This window comes from Mesoplodon densirostris, chromosome 13, assembly GCF_025265405.1.
Source record: "Mesoplodon densirostris isolate mMesDen1 chromosome 13, mMesDen1 primary haplotype, whole genome shotgun sequence".
NCBI classification, from domain to species: Eukaryota; Metazoa; Chordata; class Mammalia; order Artiodactyla; family Ziphiidae; genus Mesoplodon; species Mesoplodon densirostris.
The window spans coordinates 4,926,762-4,944,460 of NC_082673.1; the positions used below are offsets into that span (position 1 = coordinate 4,926,762).

At 48.7% G+C, this 17,699-nt stretch overlaps 1 protein-coding gene across 3 annotated transcripts in view; it reads left to right on the forward strand.

Moving 5' to 3' along the window:
• The window catches only part of LYN (LYN proto-oncogene, Src family tyrosine kinase), a 107,011-nt gene that overhangs the window by 71,839 nt on the left and 17,473 nt on the right, over window positions 1–17,699 (forward strand). For all 3 annotated transcript variants that reach the window (XM_060115528.1, XM_060115530.1, XM_060115529.1), the window contains exons 9-10: window positions 2,085–2,267; window positions 4,346–4,422. In XM_060115528.1, the coding sequence (XP_059971511.1) occupies window positions 2,085–2,267; window positions 4,346–4,422 (260 nt within the window). The remainder of the gene's footprint in view (window positions 1–2,084; window positions 2,268–4,345; window positions 4,423–17,699) is intronic.

The following is a 17,699-nucleotide window of genomic DNA, read 5'->3' on the forward strand; positions in this document are numbered from 1 at the left end:
CGGGGCATGAACCTGTGTCCCCTGCATCGGCAGGCGGACTCTCAACCACTGCGCCACCAGGGAAGCCCCTAAAAGGACTTCTGTTGGTGGGATTTACTTTAAATTTACTCTTTACAGCCATTGAAAGCTCATACTGTTTGTAATTATGCATTGAGATGGAAATCAGTTTAATATATTCATGATTCCATTATTTTGTGTAGGTTGTGGCTTGTGATAATGACCTAGGACAATATTTTGTCAGCTTTATATTACTGTCTTATCCATATGGTCCCACGCTTACTTTATTTTATATACTGCATTCTTCATTTTTCTGTAAGGCATGGAAAGCTACTACTAAGTACAAATCAAAGGAGAATATGAAAGGAAAAGTTTTAGGGCTTCCCTGGTGGTGCAGTGGTTGAGAGTCCGCCTGCCAATGCAGGGGACATGGGTTCGTGCCCCGGTCAGGGAGGATCCCACATGCGGCGGAGCCGCTGGGCCCGTGAGCCATGGCCGCTGAGCCTGCGCGTCCGGAGCCTGTGCTCCGCAACGGGAGAGGCCACAACAGTGAGAGGCCCGCGTACCACACACACACACACACACACACACACACACAAAGAAAGGTTTTAGCAGAAAAAGCAGTATTAATGATAAGAAAAATCACTAACTAGAGTTGACTGTTAGCTGCAGACTAATACTTTTTTTTACCCACTGGAAGGTGTGGAAATAGAAACATACTTCCTTTTCTTTTTAAAAATAATTCCTTTTGTAAAAAAAAAAAAAAGGAAGAAGATATATACTCATTCACAAATATAATCAAAATAAAAAAGAACAAAAGAAAGTCAAAGCCGCCCCAAATTCTGCCACCCAAAGACCAACCACCATTGTTGATTTTCACTGAGCATAAGCTGTGTATTTGCTAATAATCGTGTGACCTGAAAAGCAACTGGACATTTTCACATCACCGTTCCTTAGACTTTTGTCTTTCTTGGGGCAGGTGCTATCAGGCTGTAACCCACCAAGTAGAGGTGAGCTGCAGGATGACTCCTGGTGGTGACCAGCTGCCACTCCCTTCCTCCTCACCCTTTTTTGTACTTCTAAGAGAACTATGGAAACAGAAAGGAAAGGAAAGGGGCATGTGATTATCTCTACTTCTGCTTTCCAACCTGAGAAAAAGCTCCCCCAACTACTGAGAAAAAGCTTTCCCAAGAGAAAATCAAGCTTAAAAGTAAGCACATCATTGTGGCAGGTCCCAGGAAAGCGGTGCCTTGGGGGAACTAGATTAAGTAGACAGTATTTCCCGAAGGACATTCTGTGGGGTGTGAAAAGGTACATGAAGAAGTGTTCCGGGGTCAAGCAAGGGTGGGGAATGCTGCAGTCCATCGACTCAGACAGGCATCTTCCCTGATGGACTGTCCGCACTCGCGCTGCATCTCCTGGCACAGCGGGTGGGGCGGGACGTGGTCCCCAGACAGTTCAGCCCAGAGCCCTCCGTTCACGCAGAATCCAGTTCTCTTTGAAAACGTTGGGAAATGTTTATTTGACTCTAGTGTATTGTTTCTACTTTAAAGTTAGTAAAATTTTTTTCAAGTGCAAAGCTTTTTCTTTTCTGATTATAAAAATAATACATATTCATTGCAGTAAATTTGGTAAAGAGTTAAAGGTATGGTGAACAAAATTTAAATCAGCCATAATTAAGCCAGTCCTCGGTGTATTTTGGTGTATTTTCTTCCAGACCATTGTCAGGGTTTGTGTGTACGAAGGAGTATATAGAGCTTTGGTGTGTGTGGTTTTTTTGGTCTTGGATAAAGAACATTTTATTAATTAGAGAAAATGGTGCGGTGCATATATGGAGCTTTATTTTACTATTGTTTGATAAAAAGCCTTTTGATTTCAGAATCATTCTAGGGATTTTTTGGTAAAGATAATACAGAGAATTCCCCTCTACCCTTTACTCAGCTGCCCCTAATGTTACATATACAGATTTTAGAGAATGGTAACACTGTAGAGTTCATAGAAGTTTTTTTCTGTCTATAACTAAATATTCTTCTAAGTCTGCATGAAGTTTTTGATAAATCACGGCCTCCCTTCTTTTCTCTCCCTAGGTTACTATAACAACAGTACCAAAGTGGCTGTAAAAACCCTGAAGCCAGGCACAATGTCTGTGCAAGCATTCCTGGAAGAGGCCAACCTCATGAAGACCCTGCAGCATGACAAGCTGGTGCGGCTGTACGCCGTGGTCACCAAGGAGGAGCCCATCTACATCATCACCGAGTACATGGCCAAGGGTGAGCGCCACCCACCGGCACCCGTGCTTGTGAAGGCCGGACCCTCAAAAAGGAAAACACCTAAACGTTCCAAGAAGACGCAGATACTTCCAAGTGTAAAACAGCAGGCTCACTCCCAAAGCATCAGCACATATAGGAAAATGAAGCCTTTTCATAAACCACCGCACTGGAAGTCATCTGTTCCAAAATGGATCTGTCGTCTTCCTAGTTTCTCTGCACTTGTCTCCACATACATATTAGCTCCAAGAGTCGTACCCCATACCTAGTCAGCCCCCAGGAGGTGTCTGTCAAATAAGTAAATATGGATCTCAAGTAAGAGTATTATTGTTATGGGTTCAAAATGTGAGATCTCAGAATTTCAAAACCAGTTCCATTTCCTCTTTAGCGTCCTCTAAATGTTCAGGATGTCACTTCAAAATGTAAATATCTTTAAACCTTGTCAAGGTCAAATTCCTGTGTCATCACAGAATCCCTGCGGAAGAGGTTTCAAGCTACCATCTTTTCTCCCACTGTTGTCACCTTCAGATGAAGGACCTTGAATCACCATCCTCTTCCTCCAGTTCAGTAGAAATACTAATAAACTGCTAACTGATTTCTAAAGAATCTTCAGAAGGAATGAAGGAGGAAAAGACACATAAGCCGTAATCCAGAATTAACAATGGTCTCCCGCAGAGCGGAGATTATAGTGTACGTCATAGCTGAATAGGTTAGGTAGATGATTATTACATTTTCTTATTTAATATATGTTAATATTTCAGAATATTAGTCCCTCAGAGTACTTCCAATAAAGAACATTGTTTTTAAAAAAAAGCCCTATTGCCTGTGGCTTAGGTTGCTACAACCCAGAAGCCAGGCTCAGGATCAGACACTTAAGCAGGAATTCAGTAGATACGTGTTGGATTAATTAACTAATAATATTTCTTAATCATAAATGTAAACATGAGTTTCTCTGGATAACAGTGCCTACCTTGTATTGAGCAATTACTATATGTCAGACTGCTCTTGATGTCTTCCCTGGGGGATCTCACTCAATCTCCCCAGCAGTCTGAGGGCTAAGTACCCCTGTTCTGAGTTGTGGATTTTTTTTTGATTTTTTATTTTTTTTAACTTTTAATTTTATATTGGAGGATAGTTGATTAACAGTGTTGTGTTAGTTTCAGGTGTACAGCAAAGTGATTCAGTTATATTGTACCTATACACGTATCTATTCTTTTTCAAATTCTTTTCCCATTTAGGTAGTTACATAATATGGAGCAAAGTTCCCTGTGCTCTACAGTAGGTCCTTGTATCCATTGTAACTTTGTACAGTAGGTTATCCATTTTAAATATAGCAGTGTTCGTTGTGGATTAATTGAGCGCTTACTACCTGCCAGCTCCCTGGCACATGCTTTAAACCTGTCCTCCCGCGGACTCTGATAGAGCTCCTGGGACCTGCCCTCTTGACAGGGACTCGGACGAGGTACAGAACTTGCCCAAGCCTACCCTCAGGTTGGCACTATAAGTTCTAGGAGAAGAAGCAGGTCGTGTTTTAGAGGTAAAGCCCCAGGAAGCAGGAGACTTTGCCTGTGGGCACGTGCCCCTTTAAGTAAGGTCTCACTTTCCTCCAAAGCGCAGTTGGTTCATCAAATACTCATTGGGCACCTGGGGCACAGCTGAGATCCGTGCTGGACACGGGGGGCAGCAGCCCAGCTGAGTGGCTGCTGTGGACACAGGCAGGCCCCCTGGGAGGACTGGCTGGTTTCTGTCCCAGAGAAGCTCTGGAGATCAGGTGCTGGAGGACGTGTAGCGTGGTGGCAGGTACGAAGTGCTCAGTAGCAAGACAGCAGCGTCCGCCGTCACCTTTTCTTACCTGGAGCTCAGGTACATTTCACATCAGGTCAAAGGAGACAGGATAAAGGGGACTGGGTTTGACCCACGTCAGGAAAAGGCGCGGTGACCACACAGATTTACAAAGCAGTCATTTTGCTTGGTCCCCTCGCCCCACCCTGCCCTGCCAGTAGGAATGATCTTTTGAATTTTGTTTGGAGTTTTTTCTTGTGTGTTTGAACTACACTAACGATCCCTTCCTCTATCAACAGGCAGTTTGCTGGATTTCCTGAAGAGCGACGAAGGAGGCAAGGTGCTGCTTCCGAAGCTGATCGACTTCTCTGCTCAGGTGAAGTATGAAAACACCGGCATGCTGTAAATTTGCAAAACCTCCCTATGTCAGACTCGGGATGGTATTGTACTTCCGGGGAGAAGGCCTTTGCGTTGTGTTTCCCAGTAGCGGTGATAACAAAAAGATCTCCCAAAGGATGTGTCTTTGGAGGCGGCGATGGGTGTTTCCCTCGGAATATGTGTGCGCACACGTCGAGTGTTGACTTGGTTGCCCTTGTCTCTGACCCGGGTCCACCCCTTTATACTTGTGCTCATTTCTGCATGAGAGGTAGGAGCAGCACCTCCGAGCTGATCACTTTGTGTGCATTTTGGAGAAGAACTCCACGGGGTGTAAGCACAGCACCTTCTAAGTGATGCGTCTGTGGTGTGTAAGTTACGGATCTGAAGTACTGATGCTTTTAAGTGCTCAGTGTTGCCGAAAACAGAGGAACCGTCTTCCTTCCCTCTCCACCCCCTTTCACTCCTTCTTGCTGGGCGTGTCTTTAGGATTCTGAGAAATACTCATTTATAGCATTTCTAGTACTAGCCTAAAAGTTGCACATTTGTTTCTTTTGGAATCACATGATGTTTTCTGAAGTGTATTTCAGAGGAGAGGGAAATTACCCAGAAACCCAGCCCTCTGCCTGGCATCGCAAGGAAATGCACATTTGCATGTTGCCAGCTACTGACTTTTCAGGGTTCCGTTGTGTCCGTCAGCCATGTTCAGCGATTTGCTTGTCTCTTGATATTGGTCGTGGGTGCTTCATGCTGGGAAGAGCACGTACCATAAAGCCCAAAGGAGCATGAGAGGTTTCTAGAAGTTCTGGGAAAGGGGGGTCGTTATGGTCTTCATTTCTTGTGCCCCTTTCTTCCTCGGACCCTCTTTTAAAACTTGGGAAATTGATAAGGCCTTCTTGGGAAGATGAGGCGGAAGGAATGAGTTGGTCCACGGGTACAGCACTTTGAGGAAGACCCAGGACACATACTGTGCAGCAGAGTGTCCGGGGCAGAGCTGGAGCCCGGCGTCCGGACTGGAGCTGGTGCCGAGGCTCGGCCACTTGGTAGCCACTGTCAGGAAGACCTTTGCCTCCTTGGGTCAGTGTATTCGCTTGTCCGAGGGGCATGGTTGTTGCTGCTTCAAGGGGATGTGTTGAGGGTTAAAGTCAAAGCTTGGCTCATGATGATAACAGCAAGTAACATTGCTTTAACTCTTTCTAGATAATAAAACACTTCTGCTTCCATCATTAGATTTAAGCCCAACAATCTTGAAAGCATTTATGTTGTTATTTAATACATTTTACAGATGAGGATACATTTTAATACATTTTACTTTGGACTTGCCCAAGGTCACAGAAAAGTGGGTAGAATTGCTGGGCTCCATCCTGGTTCCTCTGACTGTAAATAACTGCCTCTTTCCTCTGCACCCCACTGTCATTCCGTGAGCAGAGTTGCCCCTATGATGATTTTGCACCTGACACTGTGCTGATACGCATTTTCCCCTTTTATGGATTTTGATGATCAGAATTAATAACGTCTTTAGCATTTTTTTTCCAAAAAAAAATCTCTATTACCAAGATGTAGATTTTTCTATCACAGAGTAATCGTGCTCAAGATACAGTTTGCCCCCTAGTGCTAAAGGTTAAGCCACATTTAAGTTAGAAATTGGGAAAGCAAGGCAGGTAGGATACCTCAGTCTACCGTCATGTGATTCTCAGCCAGTTCAGTACAAAGGCCTTTGACATCAGAGCTTCTGGGTCCGCCCTCATTACGGCATCTACTGACCAAGAAAACAGCATATAGACTGGGGATCCCTTGTAATAACTCTAAGTTGGAACCCACCAGTCTGTTGGCGGTAAATGGGGTCTGAAGTGTCTGGAGGGGGCTGTTCTGGGGAAGTTTCTGGAGCACTTGCCAATGAGTGGGTGTCCTCATGCTGTCTCTTTGTAAAGAATCTAGAAGCTAAGTTAGGATCTCATTGTCCAGCTCAAGGCTCCCCTCCTCCATACCTCCCCCCACCCACAAATCATTTCATAATGAAGCAACTACGTTATTTTCAAAACCTTTATTGGTATTAACCCCTAAGTAATAGTGTCATCACATTTAATCTAGCTAAGCTGGAGGAAGAATCACCTCGAAGCACTGGATCAGGTTCAGTGGCATGTGGAAACTCAGGTGACAGACTTGGTTTGCGTCTCATCCGGGAGGCTGGGTCCCCTCTCCACCTCATATGTGATCTCCCCTCTTTACACGGGAATTCTCACACGTGACTCTAGGGAGGCCACGTTCTCAGCTCTTCTTTCAACCACAAGACCCTCCTCCAGGGGAAGCGGCCAGCACTGCAGAGACAGTTAATTCCACAAAATCGTCTGAGCCGGGTCCGCCCTGCTGAGGGGTCGCACGGCCATCAGGACACGGTGGTCCCTTGCTGTGTGTCGTTGAGGAACCACTGCTTGGAAGCCATTCCCAATGTAAACTGTCTTATAGACACGGTGGTTCTCTCTTTCTACACAATATGAGAAGTATCAGTGTCATTTTGTGAATGGAGCTATTGATGATGTTAATGGTGGAGAAAGCATTGAGCCGAGAGTTGGAAAACCTGCTCCAGCCTGGGGAGAATCATCCCTTTGGCCCTGGGGTCCTCCTCTGTGAGAGGGGTACACCAGTCAGCTTTCCTGTTGCCTCGGCTCTGATGTTCTACGACTAAGAAAATCTCCTCCTACTTAGAATATCTGTGTCAATTATCACCCAAAAGCTAAAATGAATGCTTCTGAGTATACTCAGAGGATGCTGATATAAGATTTTGACATTGCTCTAAATAAAGGAATATGAATGCATCATACGAATGTAGTACCCAGGTGACAGGCACGTAAATCCTCTATTATCTTTTCTGAATAATGAATTTTATGTCTAAGACTTAAACTTCAGCCATGAAAACTTACAAGATGGACAAATGAAAGTAGAGTTACTGTCAGCATTGCAAAACTGATCATACGCAGCTTCCTTCTGAAAAAGTTGGAAGAATAGGAGGCTGTCATTTTAAAATAGCATAAAGGGCTTCCCTGGTGGCACAGTGGTTAAGAATCTGCCTGCCAATGCAGGGGACACGGGTTCGAGCCCTGGTCCAGGAATATCCTACATGCCGTGGAGCAACTAAGCCCGTGCACCACAACTGCTGAACCTGTGCTCTAGAGCCCATGAGCCACAACTACTGAGCCTGTGCGCCACAACTACTGAGCCTGTGCTCTAGAGCCCTTGAGCCACAACTACTAAACCTGCATGCCACAACTACTGAGCCCACGAGCCACAACTACTGAAGCCCGCACGCCTAGAGCCTGTGCTCCACAAGAGAAGCCACCACGATGAGAAGCCTGCGCACCGCAAGGAAGAGTAGCCCCCGCTCGCCACAACTAGAGAAAGCCCGCACGCAGCAATGAAGACACAACGCAGCCAAAAATTAATTAATTAATTTAAAAATAAAATAAAATAGCGTAAAACAGGAACATTTTTTTTTCGGTTAGGCAGTTGGGGTGTCTGACATATTTAAGCAGAGGAACCGCGACTGGTTGTTTAACAGCGGAAAAGGCAGAAGTTACTCTTGCTTTAATGTTGACTGGAAACCTTTCGAGCACCAATAGGAAGCTTTCAGCTCATGTCCAGGAGGAGGTGGTGGGACTTCCGGTCTACGTGCTAGCCCTGCCTCTTATCTGGGAATGATTGTATCCAGGCGCGGCGATTTCTGGGCAGCATGACTATAAGTCACAAAATAATTCTCTTCAAATACTCATCTTGGAAGCCTGCAAGGCTAGAACCAAAGTAGTTCAGGAGCGGGTAGGGCTCATTACCAGCTGTTCTTTTTTTTTTTTGCGGTACGCGGGCCTCTCACTGCTGTGGCCTCTCCCGCTGCGGAGCGCAGGCTCAGCGGCCATGGCTCACGGGCGAGGCCGCTCCGCGGCATGTGGGATTTTTCCGGACCGGGGCACGAACCCGCATCCGCTGCATCGGCAGGCGGACTCTCAACCACTGCGCCACCAGGGAAGCCGCACCAGCTGCTTATTTTTAAACGTGGACATGAACGCACTGGAGGGGGGCTGCAGAGTCAATTCAGTTGCTCTTTGTCTTCAGCGCGTGGCTCGCACTCTCCGTGCTCCCCTCACCCTCTCGGTACCCTCCCCCCCTTTTCACCACACCGCGTGCTGCTCACAGCCAGGCGTGTGCCAGGGACCGGATGAGCAAGGCGCATGCCTGCCTCAGGGAGCTTATGGCTTTTGGGTGCAGGAGGAGAAGTAGCGGGGAGGCAGTGGGCAGCGCGCTGGGGACACGGCCGGGGCGGAGCGGGCCGCGCTGCGGAGCCCGAGGCGCAGGGTGGAACCCAGGCGGGGCGGGGCGGCAGGAGGGCAGGCCTCGCGGGCGGTGAGCCTGGGAGACCCGGCCAGCCCTGCCAGGCCGGGCAGGGGCGGGTGTGGGGAGGCGCCTGTGGCTGAGGGAACTTGGCGCTAAGGGCACAGGAGAGGGGTGACAGGGAGTGGGGCCCTGAGAGCTAGACGCGGACGTTAGGGAAAAGCGGGAGCACCGCCAAGCCCCGCGTTACGGGGGAGGGGCAGTGCAGTGCTCCGTAGGTGACCGAAGAGATGTACGTATTGGAGAAAAGCGAAAAAGGATTATACTCAGCAGGTGGCCTCTCGGGGGTTATACTTTACCTTTGAGGAGGCCGTGGGTGCTGTTTGCATTTACCGTAACGTGCACGTGGGCCTCCCCGCTGGCCGCTGACCGACCCCCCGACCCCCGACCCCGTGCTCGCTGTAGAAACCACAGGGTGATAGTCTTTTGTTGCTGACTTTGGTTGGGTCTGCTGTGTTTTGTAAACCTGAGACCGGGAAAGGTGGAGGGAGGGGGCGGGGGCGTGTCTGTGCTCCGTCCAAGCTCATCTTCAAAGGGGACACCCTGTCATGGGCAGGAGCCAACCTGAAGCTTTTCCATCAGAGCTAGATTTCTCAGCACCCCGGCCTCCTCCCCACCCCCGTGTCCCCAAACCAAAGAGCACTTTGGCCTGGGAGCCTGAAACCTGAAGAGGCTGAGTCCGGAGAGAACTGAACCCCCCAGCCGGAGGCCGCCCCGCGTTGCCCAGGAGGCGGCTGTGGGAGCCCAGCCGCGAGTGCGGGCAGCTTGCTTCTCATCCTCGGAGCGATGGGGGCCCGTGAACGTCTAAGCAGGAAGGCGATGCGCCGAGATCCGCACGCCCTGCGTTGCCCGGGGCACAGCCGTGCTGAGGAGGGACCGCGGCTGGAGCCTGGGGTCCCGGGAGCGGGGGCGGGCCGAACGGAGCCCCGCCCATCCCAGGTGTGCAGGAGCGGAAAGCGAAGGTGTCGCCCGGTGTCTGGATGGACAGCCGAGCGCCTGACCCTGTGGGAGCCGGGATTGGGGGCCGCGGGGGTCGGTTTTGCTGTGGGGACTGAAGTGTGGGACACCCAGCTGGACATGTCCCAGCGGGCCAGGGACTTCACTGCGGGGCCTGGGCTGGGAAGCGGGGCGCGAGCTGAGAGGCCCCAACTCCTTCCCCGCTGTCACTCTGACCCAAGTCGAACACTCTCTCAGGACGAATGACCTTGTAGCTGCCTAACTAGCCTTGGGCTTCAGCTCTGCTTCTTGCAGAGCCCGTCTGTCACAGAGCACCCAGAGTGCTGCTCTAAGACCTCTTTTTTAAAAATTTTATTTATTTAGTTTTGGCTGTGTTGGGTCTTCGTTGCTACGCGCGGGCTTTCTCTAGTTGCGGCGAGCGGGGGCTTCTCTTGTTGTGGAGCACGGGCTCTGGGCACGTGGCTTCAGTAGTTGTGGCTCGTGGGCTCTAGAGCGCAAGCTCAGTAGTTGTGGCACGCGGGCTTCAATAGTTGTGGCCCGCAGGCTTCAGTAGATGTGGCTCTCGGGCTTCAGTACTTGTGGCTTGTAGGCTCTAGAGCTCATGCTCAGTAGTTGTGGCTCACGGGCTTCAGTGGTTGTGGCTCGCAGGCTTCAGTAGTTGTGGCTCGTGGGCTCTAGAGCGCAAGCTCAGTAGTTGTGGCACGCGGGCTTCAATAGTTGTGGCCCGCAGGCTTCAGTAGATGTGGCTCTCGGGCTTCAGTACTTGTGGCTCGTAGGCTCTAGAGCTCATGCTCAGTAGTTGTGGCTCACGGGCTTCAGTGGTTGTGGCTCGCAGGCTTCAGTAGTTGTGGCTCGTGGGCTCTAGAGCGCAGTCTCAGTAGTTGTGGCGTGCGGGCTCAGTAGTTGTAGCTCGCGGGCTCTAGAGCGCAGGCTCAGTAGTTTTGGCACACGGGCTTAGCTGCTCCATGGCATGTGAGATCTTCCCGGACCAGGGCTCGAACCCGTGTCCCCTGCATTGGCCTGCAGATTCTTAACCACTGCGTCACCAGGGAAGCCCCTAAGACATAAGTCTTAACTCTCTAATCCAGTCTAATAGGTCAAACTTCGTATTTCCTTGTTGTAATTTGTGTTTATTTAATATAGATGCGGTCATGCATCTTTTCCTATATTCCTTCTTTGTTTGCAGTTTATTTTTCTGGGAACTTTCTTTAAGCTTTTTACCCATTTTTTGTTATTAGTTCATCATTATCCATCCTTTCTCATTATTCTTTTCATTACACGTTAGGTTTGTACCGTATGTGCTGTTTTGTACGTATTGAAGTGAATATTACGGTTTTTCACTTTATTGAAAACTCTCCATAAACATGTATGTACCTATTACGATATAATATTCTATTCCTGTGACTGTATCGTGATTTCCTTACCGTTCCCTGGTACGTGAACATTTGGAGAATCTCTACTTTTTCACTAATGTAAGTAACAATACAAAACATTTCTGTGGACAAAAGTTGACTTTCTGCATGTATGTCCTTAGGCCCCAGGAGCCAGATAAGAGATCAGAGTAGGAATGTTTCTGAGTCAATTGACAGTCACAGCTGTTTTCACCGAGCAGAATTGCACGTTTGTGCCCAGTGACCTGTTCCTCAGCTGGAGGTGTGTGGGGCGTACCCCGTCAGGCCACATTCCTCCTCAGAGGCAGTACCGATCTGGCCATGACACATCCTCTCTCCTGCAAAAGACTGGACAGAAGTGCCAATGGCTTTCCTCCTGTTTCTCCATCCCTGGCATAAGTTGAGAACGTTCTGCTTCCTTCTTCTCCTTCCAGGGTGATAAGCATGGCTTGTTAGCTGCAGATCAGGGGTAGGTCATCTAAATATTTCTCTATTTATTTATTTGGCTGCACCGGGTCTTTGTTGCGGCACACAGATCTTTAGTTGCAGCATGCGAACTCTTAGTTGCAGCATGCATGCAGGGTCTAGTTCCCTGACCAGGGATCGTACCCGGGACCCCTTCATTAGGAGCACTTAGTCTTAGCCACTGGATCACCAGGGATATCCAGGGGTAGGTCATCTAGATGACAATAGTAACAGTGAAATTGATGCAGAAGAGGAGAGAATAAGCAAAGGAGATTTCTAATCTTAGTGTAGGCTCTTGACTGCCCTGTCCTGGGGGTACAGAGTGGGGAGTCCCTTCCCTGACTGGTGGGGAGTGATCCCTGACAGGGCATCCCTTTACAGCCTCAGGCAGCCGGTATCGGGGAGCCCCGTCGGCGGATGCAGAGTCTGGATCCAGCTTCTCCTAAGGGTGGCGGCAGCCGCTCAGCAGAGGGGAAGCAGTGTGCCTGAGGCTGCATGCGGGCACCTGTGGGCAGCCTCCCACCTACAGCCCCTCGGCTGTTAGAGAGCAGCCCTTCTGTAAGTTCACTGTGATGAACCAGGTCTGGATGTGGGTCTTCTTGTTATGAATGGTAGTGGTATTAATCTTAGTCACGGTGCTCATTCATCTCCATCATGCACCGAGCAGCCTTGCATTCTCCTTTTCAGTCTCTTCTGGACTCTACCAGGTGGATGCTATTCTTATCGCCACTTTGCAGAGTGGAAAACTTGAGATTTTGAGAAGAAACTTGCCCCCCATTTTGTATAAAATCCAAGATGACTCATTGTAAGTCTCTGATCCACAGTCACAACTGTCCAACTGTCTTCTGAGGCATCATTGGTCTACTTCCTTCTAACCCCTACTTGTGTGTTCACGTCAAGGCCGGGTTTATTTGAGGGTAGACTGAGGGGTGGCCCGGGGCGGAAGTGATGCGGGAGGAGGCTTGACCACTGCCTAGTGTGGTTTGGTCCCCCAGGTGTGCATGGGCGTCCCCACCCGGGGTGCCACCACAAGCTGCCGAAGAGTTTCCTTGGTCGTCAGCACACAGCGCAGGGGTGGGTGATGGGCGTTGCCCACTCTCCCTGGGGCCAGCAGCCTTTACCACCTCTGCTCCTGCTTTCCTACAACTGGAAGCTCCCAGTTTTATTTTTCAATTGTGATAAAATACACATGACATACATTTCATCCATTTTTAAGTGCACAGTTCAGTGACATGAAGTACTTTCATGTTGCTGTGCACTCATCACCACCAGCATCTCCAGAACCCTTTTCATCTTGCAGAACTGACACCGTGTACCCGTTAAGTCCCCATCCTCCCTCCCACCGGCCCTTGGCAACCACCATTCTACTGTCTGTCTCTGTGAATCTGATACTCCAAGTACCTCGTATGAGTGGAATCATACAGTATTTGCCCTTTTGCGACTGGCTTATTTCTCTTAGCATATTGTCCTTAAAGTTCATCGATGTTGTAGCCTGTGTTAGGATTCCATTCCTTTTGGGCTCCCCTGGTGGCGCAGCGGTTGAGAGTCCGCCTGCCGATGCAGGGGACACGGGTTCGTGCCCCGGTCCGGGAAGATCCCACATGCCACGGAGCGGCTGGGCCCGTGAGCCATGGCCGCTGAGCCTGTGCGTCCGGAGCCTGTGCTCCGCAACAGGAGAGGCCACAGCAGTGAGAGGCCCACGTATCGCAAACAAACCAACGAATTCCATCCTTTTTATGGCTGAATAAGACGCCATTGCTCGCGGAGACCACATTCTGGTTTTTTATTCATCCACTGATGGACACTTTAGTTGTTTCCACTTTCTGCTTTTGTGAATAATGCTCTTATGAACAGGGCTGTGCAAATATCAGTTAGATATTGTACAAGTGTGTACTTTCAGTGGTTTGGGGTATCCACCCAGTGGTGGAATTGATGGGTCACGTGGCAGTCCGATGTTGACTTCTTTGAGGAGCACTCCTTCTGGGCTCCCCAGTGGCTGCACCATTTGGCATTCCCACCAGCAGCGCACGAGGGTGCTCATTTCTCCACTTCCTCAGCGACACTGTTTATTTTCTGGTTTTTTGCTTTTTTGTTTTGTTTGTTTGTTTGTTTCTATACCAGCCATCCTAATGGATGTGAACTGGTCCAGTAAGTTTTTACAAGAGGAAGTCTATGAGAATTAGTTGACAAATGGTTCTTCCTTTGCTGCTAATGAAGGTAAATCTCTTTCATGGAAACTTACTGGTTTAAATATGATTATTCAGTGCAGTTTTCTATGTGGAAATCATGTCTCCCCGAGACTCTGTGGCTCCTTGCATGCTTTTAGATTGATTGAATTTTGATCCGTCACAAAAACCTCACCAGCCCTAAATGTGTACGTGTCAAGCTCTGCCCTCATCTTTCAGCTATGAAGGTATTACAGATTGCAGACTTTAACATGGCCACTTTCTAAATGATCTAGTTATTATTTCTCCTTTCTCTCCTTTTTCCTGATGTCAGCTTGCAAACATTCTACTGTTTGGAGCTCTTTTTATTTATTAATTTATTTATTTATTTATTTATTTTTGCGGTACGCGGGCCTCTCACCATTGTGGCCTCTCCCGTTGCGGAGCACAGGCTCCGGACGCGCAGGCCCAGCGGCCATGGCTCGCAGGCCCAGCCGCTCCGCCGCATGTGGGATCTTCCCGGACCGGGGCATGAACCCATGTCGCCTGCATCGGCAGGCGGACTCTCAACCACTGCGCCACCAGGGGAGCCCATGTTTGTAGCTCTTTTTAAAGAAAGAAGCTATATAGATAAATAGTTAAGAGCACAGGAGGTGGGACCAGCCAGATTTGGATTCAAATCCAAGTCTATCTAGGAAAAATTTTTACTTCTCCAAGACTCAGCTTTATCATCTTTACTATGAATATTGGCTACTTTCATAGGCTTGTTTTAGGGATTATAAATGCCTGGCAAGATGCCTGGGCAGGGTAAGCAGCCAATACTTGGTAGCTGTCATCATCATCATCATCATCATCATCATCCTTATCATCACCACCATCATCAGTATCACCATCATCATCACCACCATCATCATCATCAAAGCAATAAACTCCATTATTTCTTAGAAGTTTTGCTTGGAAAAGAGGAATAAAGAAGAATATTTTAAGAACCCAATAAAGATAAAACATACTAGGAAATTTGACCTCCAAACATAGCAAGGAATGAGCTCTATGCCATCCCTTCCTCTATCCAAATTATGGATTAAAGGGTGTAGGGATCCAGTATGGAGGATCAATGAATATTAATAGACAGAAAAGTATATCTATAGAAACTACCAAGTACTACAAAACAAATGCTATTGTATTTGGAGTAGCGAGGAGGTGTGTTTACTTTAAACTTCCTGTTTTTTTTTCCTTTTAATTTTTGTGTTGTAATTAAATGGTCTTTTTAGGTCAGTTTGGGATTGACCCCAGGGGTGATAGAGAGGACCCTTCGGAGAGGCGTGAGACCCCATCAGAGAGACTGTAGGTTTAACCCATTTGTTTGGTTCCAACTTATTAATATTAGCATTATTATTATTTTGTAAGCTTCCTAAAGCTTGTGAAAGTAATTAATTATTTGAATTCTACTTTCCCCAAGTGTAGGAAGGAAATACGTATCTAGAGAGTGAGGCAAACAATGCCTAATGGAACACATAGAGCCACAAGAAAGACAAAATTTAGTCTTTGCTGCTTTCTGGCAGGTTTCTTGTTCAGTCTCTCTCACTGCTTGTCTAAGTGACGAATGTTTTCCAACTGGCCAATTCTAAGACAGATTGGGTTTTCGGTTCCAGTTTCTCATTCAGGCTGGAATTTCCTGGGGCAGATTTTAGCTCTGCTTGAGAGATCACATCGGGTCCCTCAATTACGTTCCTTTATACCTTTATTCCCTCCGTCGTCTGACTCACATGTGGGTTCTTCTCATTAAAATTTTAAAAATCACTCACTAAGCAAGATAGCCTGTTACTTGCCCGTTTCTCAGAACAGCCGTAGGAATCCGGGTGAACGCAGAACCCTAAAGCAAGACTCACACGGCAAGGTCATCCATGCAAACACTCCGTTGTGTGTCCAGAGCATCCTTCGTGGTCCTTGGTGACACCTGTGTGGTCCGTGCACTGATCGCATGCATGGGAGCAGGCTTGTTGCTCAGAGCCTCAGCCCCAGATGGAGGGAGCCTGCTGGAGGCTGGGGCAGGCTGGGTGGAATGCCGGGCTCACAACTTTGATTGGGCTTCTGGGAAAAACAGAAAAAGATGCGTGACCTCTGTGGCCATTGCTAGCAGGGAAAGTCACTTGCAAGGAGGATTATTTGAGTCTGCCTTGGTCTGTAAAACTTGATTGAGATTTCTTCTCCAGCATTGTATTCCACATAAAATAAGTCTGTCTTGTATATACCCAACGGGCGTTGGTGTTAGGTATTTCCTGCCCCAAGCATCGCCATCCTGCGAGCCCCAGATGGTCCCTGGCAACTCCCTTCTCAGTAAATGTATGGGATGACCAGAGAGGAGGGTCCTGGGTTGCCTTCCTCCGGGCAGTGTGGCAGGGGTGCGTGTAGATGTCTGCGGAGGCCACTCCCAGGGTCTCCTCCTCATCTGGGGAATGGGAACAGAGACTTTCTACTTAAACGTGGATATTGGAGAGGGAATTTAAAGGAGTATGCTCACCTCAGATGCTTCTGGAAACTTTGTTCTGCTTTAACATTTCTGACCTCATACCCCAGGAAACATTCATCTGCAAAGCATTTTGCGTTCTGTTGCCACCCTGCCCGTCATAAGTGTGTGCATATGTAAGTGTGCGCATGTGTAAGTGTGTGCATGTGTAAGTGTGCACATGTGTAAGTGTGCGCACATGTAAGTGTGCGTGTTGGGGGGTGGGTAGAAAATGATAGAGGACGCAGAAGGATAATGCTTTATGGAATGTTGGGCTCTGAAAACTTCCCAGAAGTTTGTATGTGTCTGCGTGGTGTGTATGCATGTGGGGGGGTGTAAAATCACGTGTGTGGATACTGACGTACTGAAAAATAGACACACGCTGGCAACACTGCCATAGAGAGGGAGTGTCCGTGGTGATCCTCCGAGGTGCCCCACCAGCTGGGGATCTCAAATGCCGGGGAGCTCAGATGTCGGGGATGGATGCCATGCACCCACCAACCGGTGAGGCTGGGTCTCTTCCCCTTGGAGGAGGCAGTGCCTGTGGGCCCCTGAGGGTGCATCTGTGGGAAGGTTGGCACGTCGCCTTCACACCAGCAGTGGGAGAGGCAGAATCCCCAGTATTTGGGGTCAGAGTGTCCTCTGTGGTCACGTGTGTTTCCAGCCCTTCAGGTCCCTGGCTGGGAAGCTGATTGGTGAGTGCCCGATGGTCATGCCTTTCCTTCTCACAGCACATTTGAAAGACCTCCCTGGAGGATGGCCTTGAGGCTGGGGGGTGGCTTATTTCGCACCTGACAAGGTGAGGTTGGCCTCTAACTCAGAAAGCATCTTTTTTTTTTAAATTTATTTTTGGCTATGTTGGGTCTTCGTTGCTGCGCGCAGGCTTTCTCTAGTTGTGGCCAGAGGGGGCTACTCTTTGCTGTGGTGTGAGGGCTTCTCATTGCGGTGGCTTCTCTTGTTGTGGAGCACGTGCTCTAGGCATGCGGGCTTCAGTAGTTGTGGCACGTGGGCTCAGTAGTTGTGGCTCACAGGCTCTAGAGCGCAGGCTCAGTAGTTGCGGCTCACAGGCTTAGTTGCTCCACGGCATGTGGGATCTTCCCGGACCAGGGCTCGAACCCGTGTCCCCTGCCTTGGCAGGCAGATTCTCAACCACTGCTCCACTGGGGAGGCCCAGGAAGCATCATTTTTAATACCTCCTCTGTGCCTAGAACTTTCACTGGGTACTAGATGCCTGGGATTTCACCAGAAGTCGCTGTGTTACTGGCTCAGGTTGGGATCCCAGTGGGTCACTCACTTACCTAGTAGTTCCTCCCTGCCCTCCCAGGACAGCAGTGCATGCGTGTACATGCACACATGCACACACACACACGCACATAGAAACATCAAACAGAGAACATGTCACCGTATGTTTCCA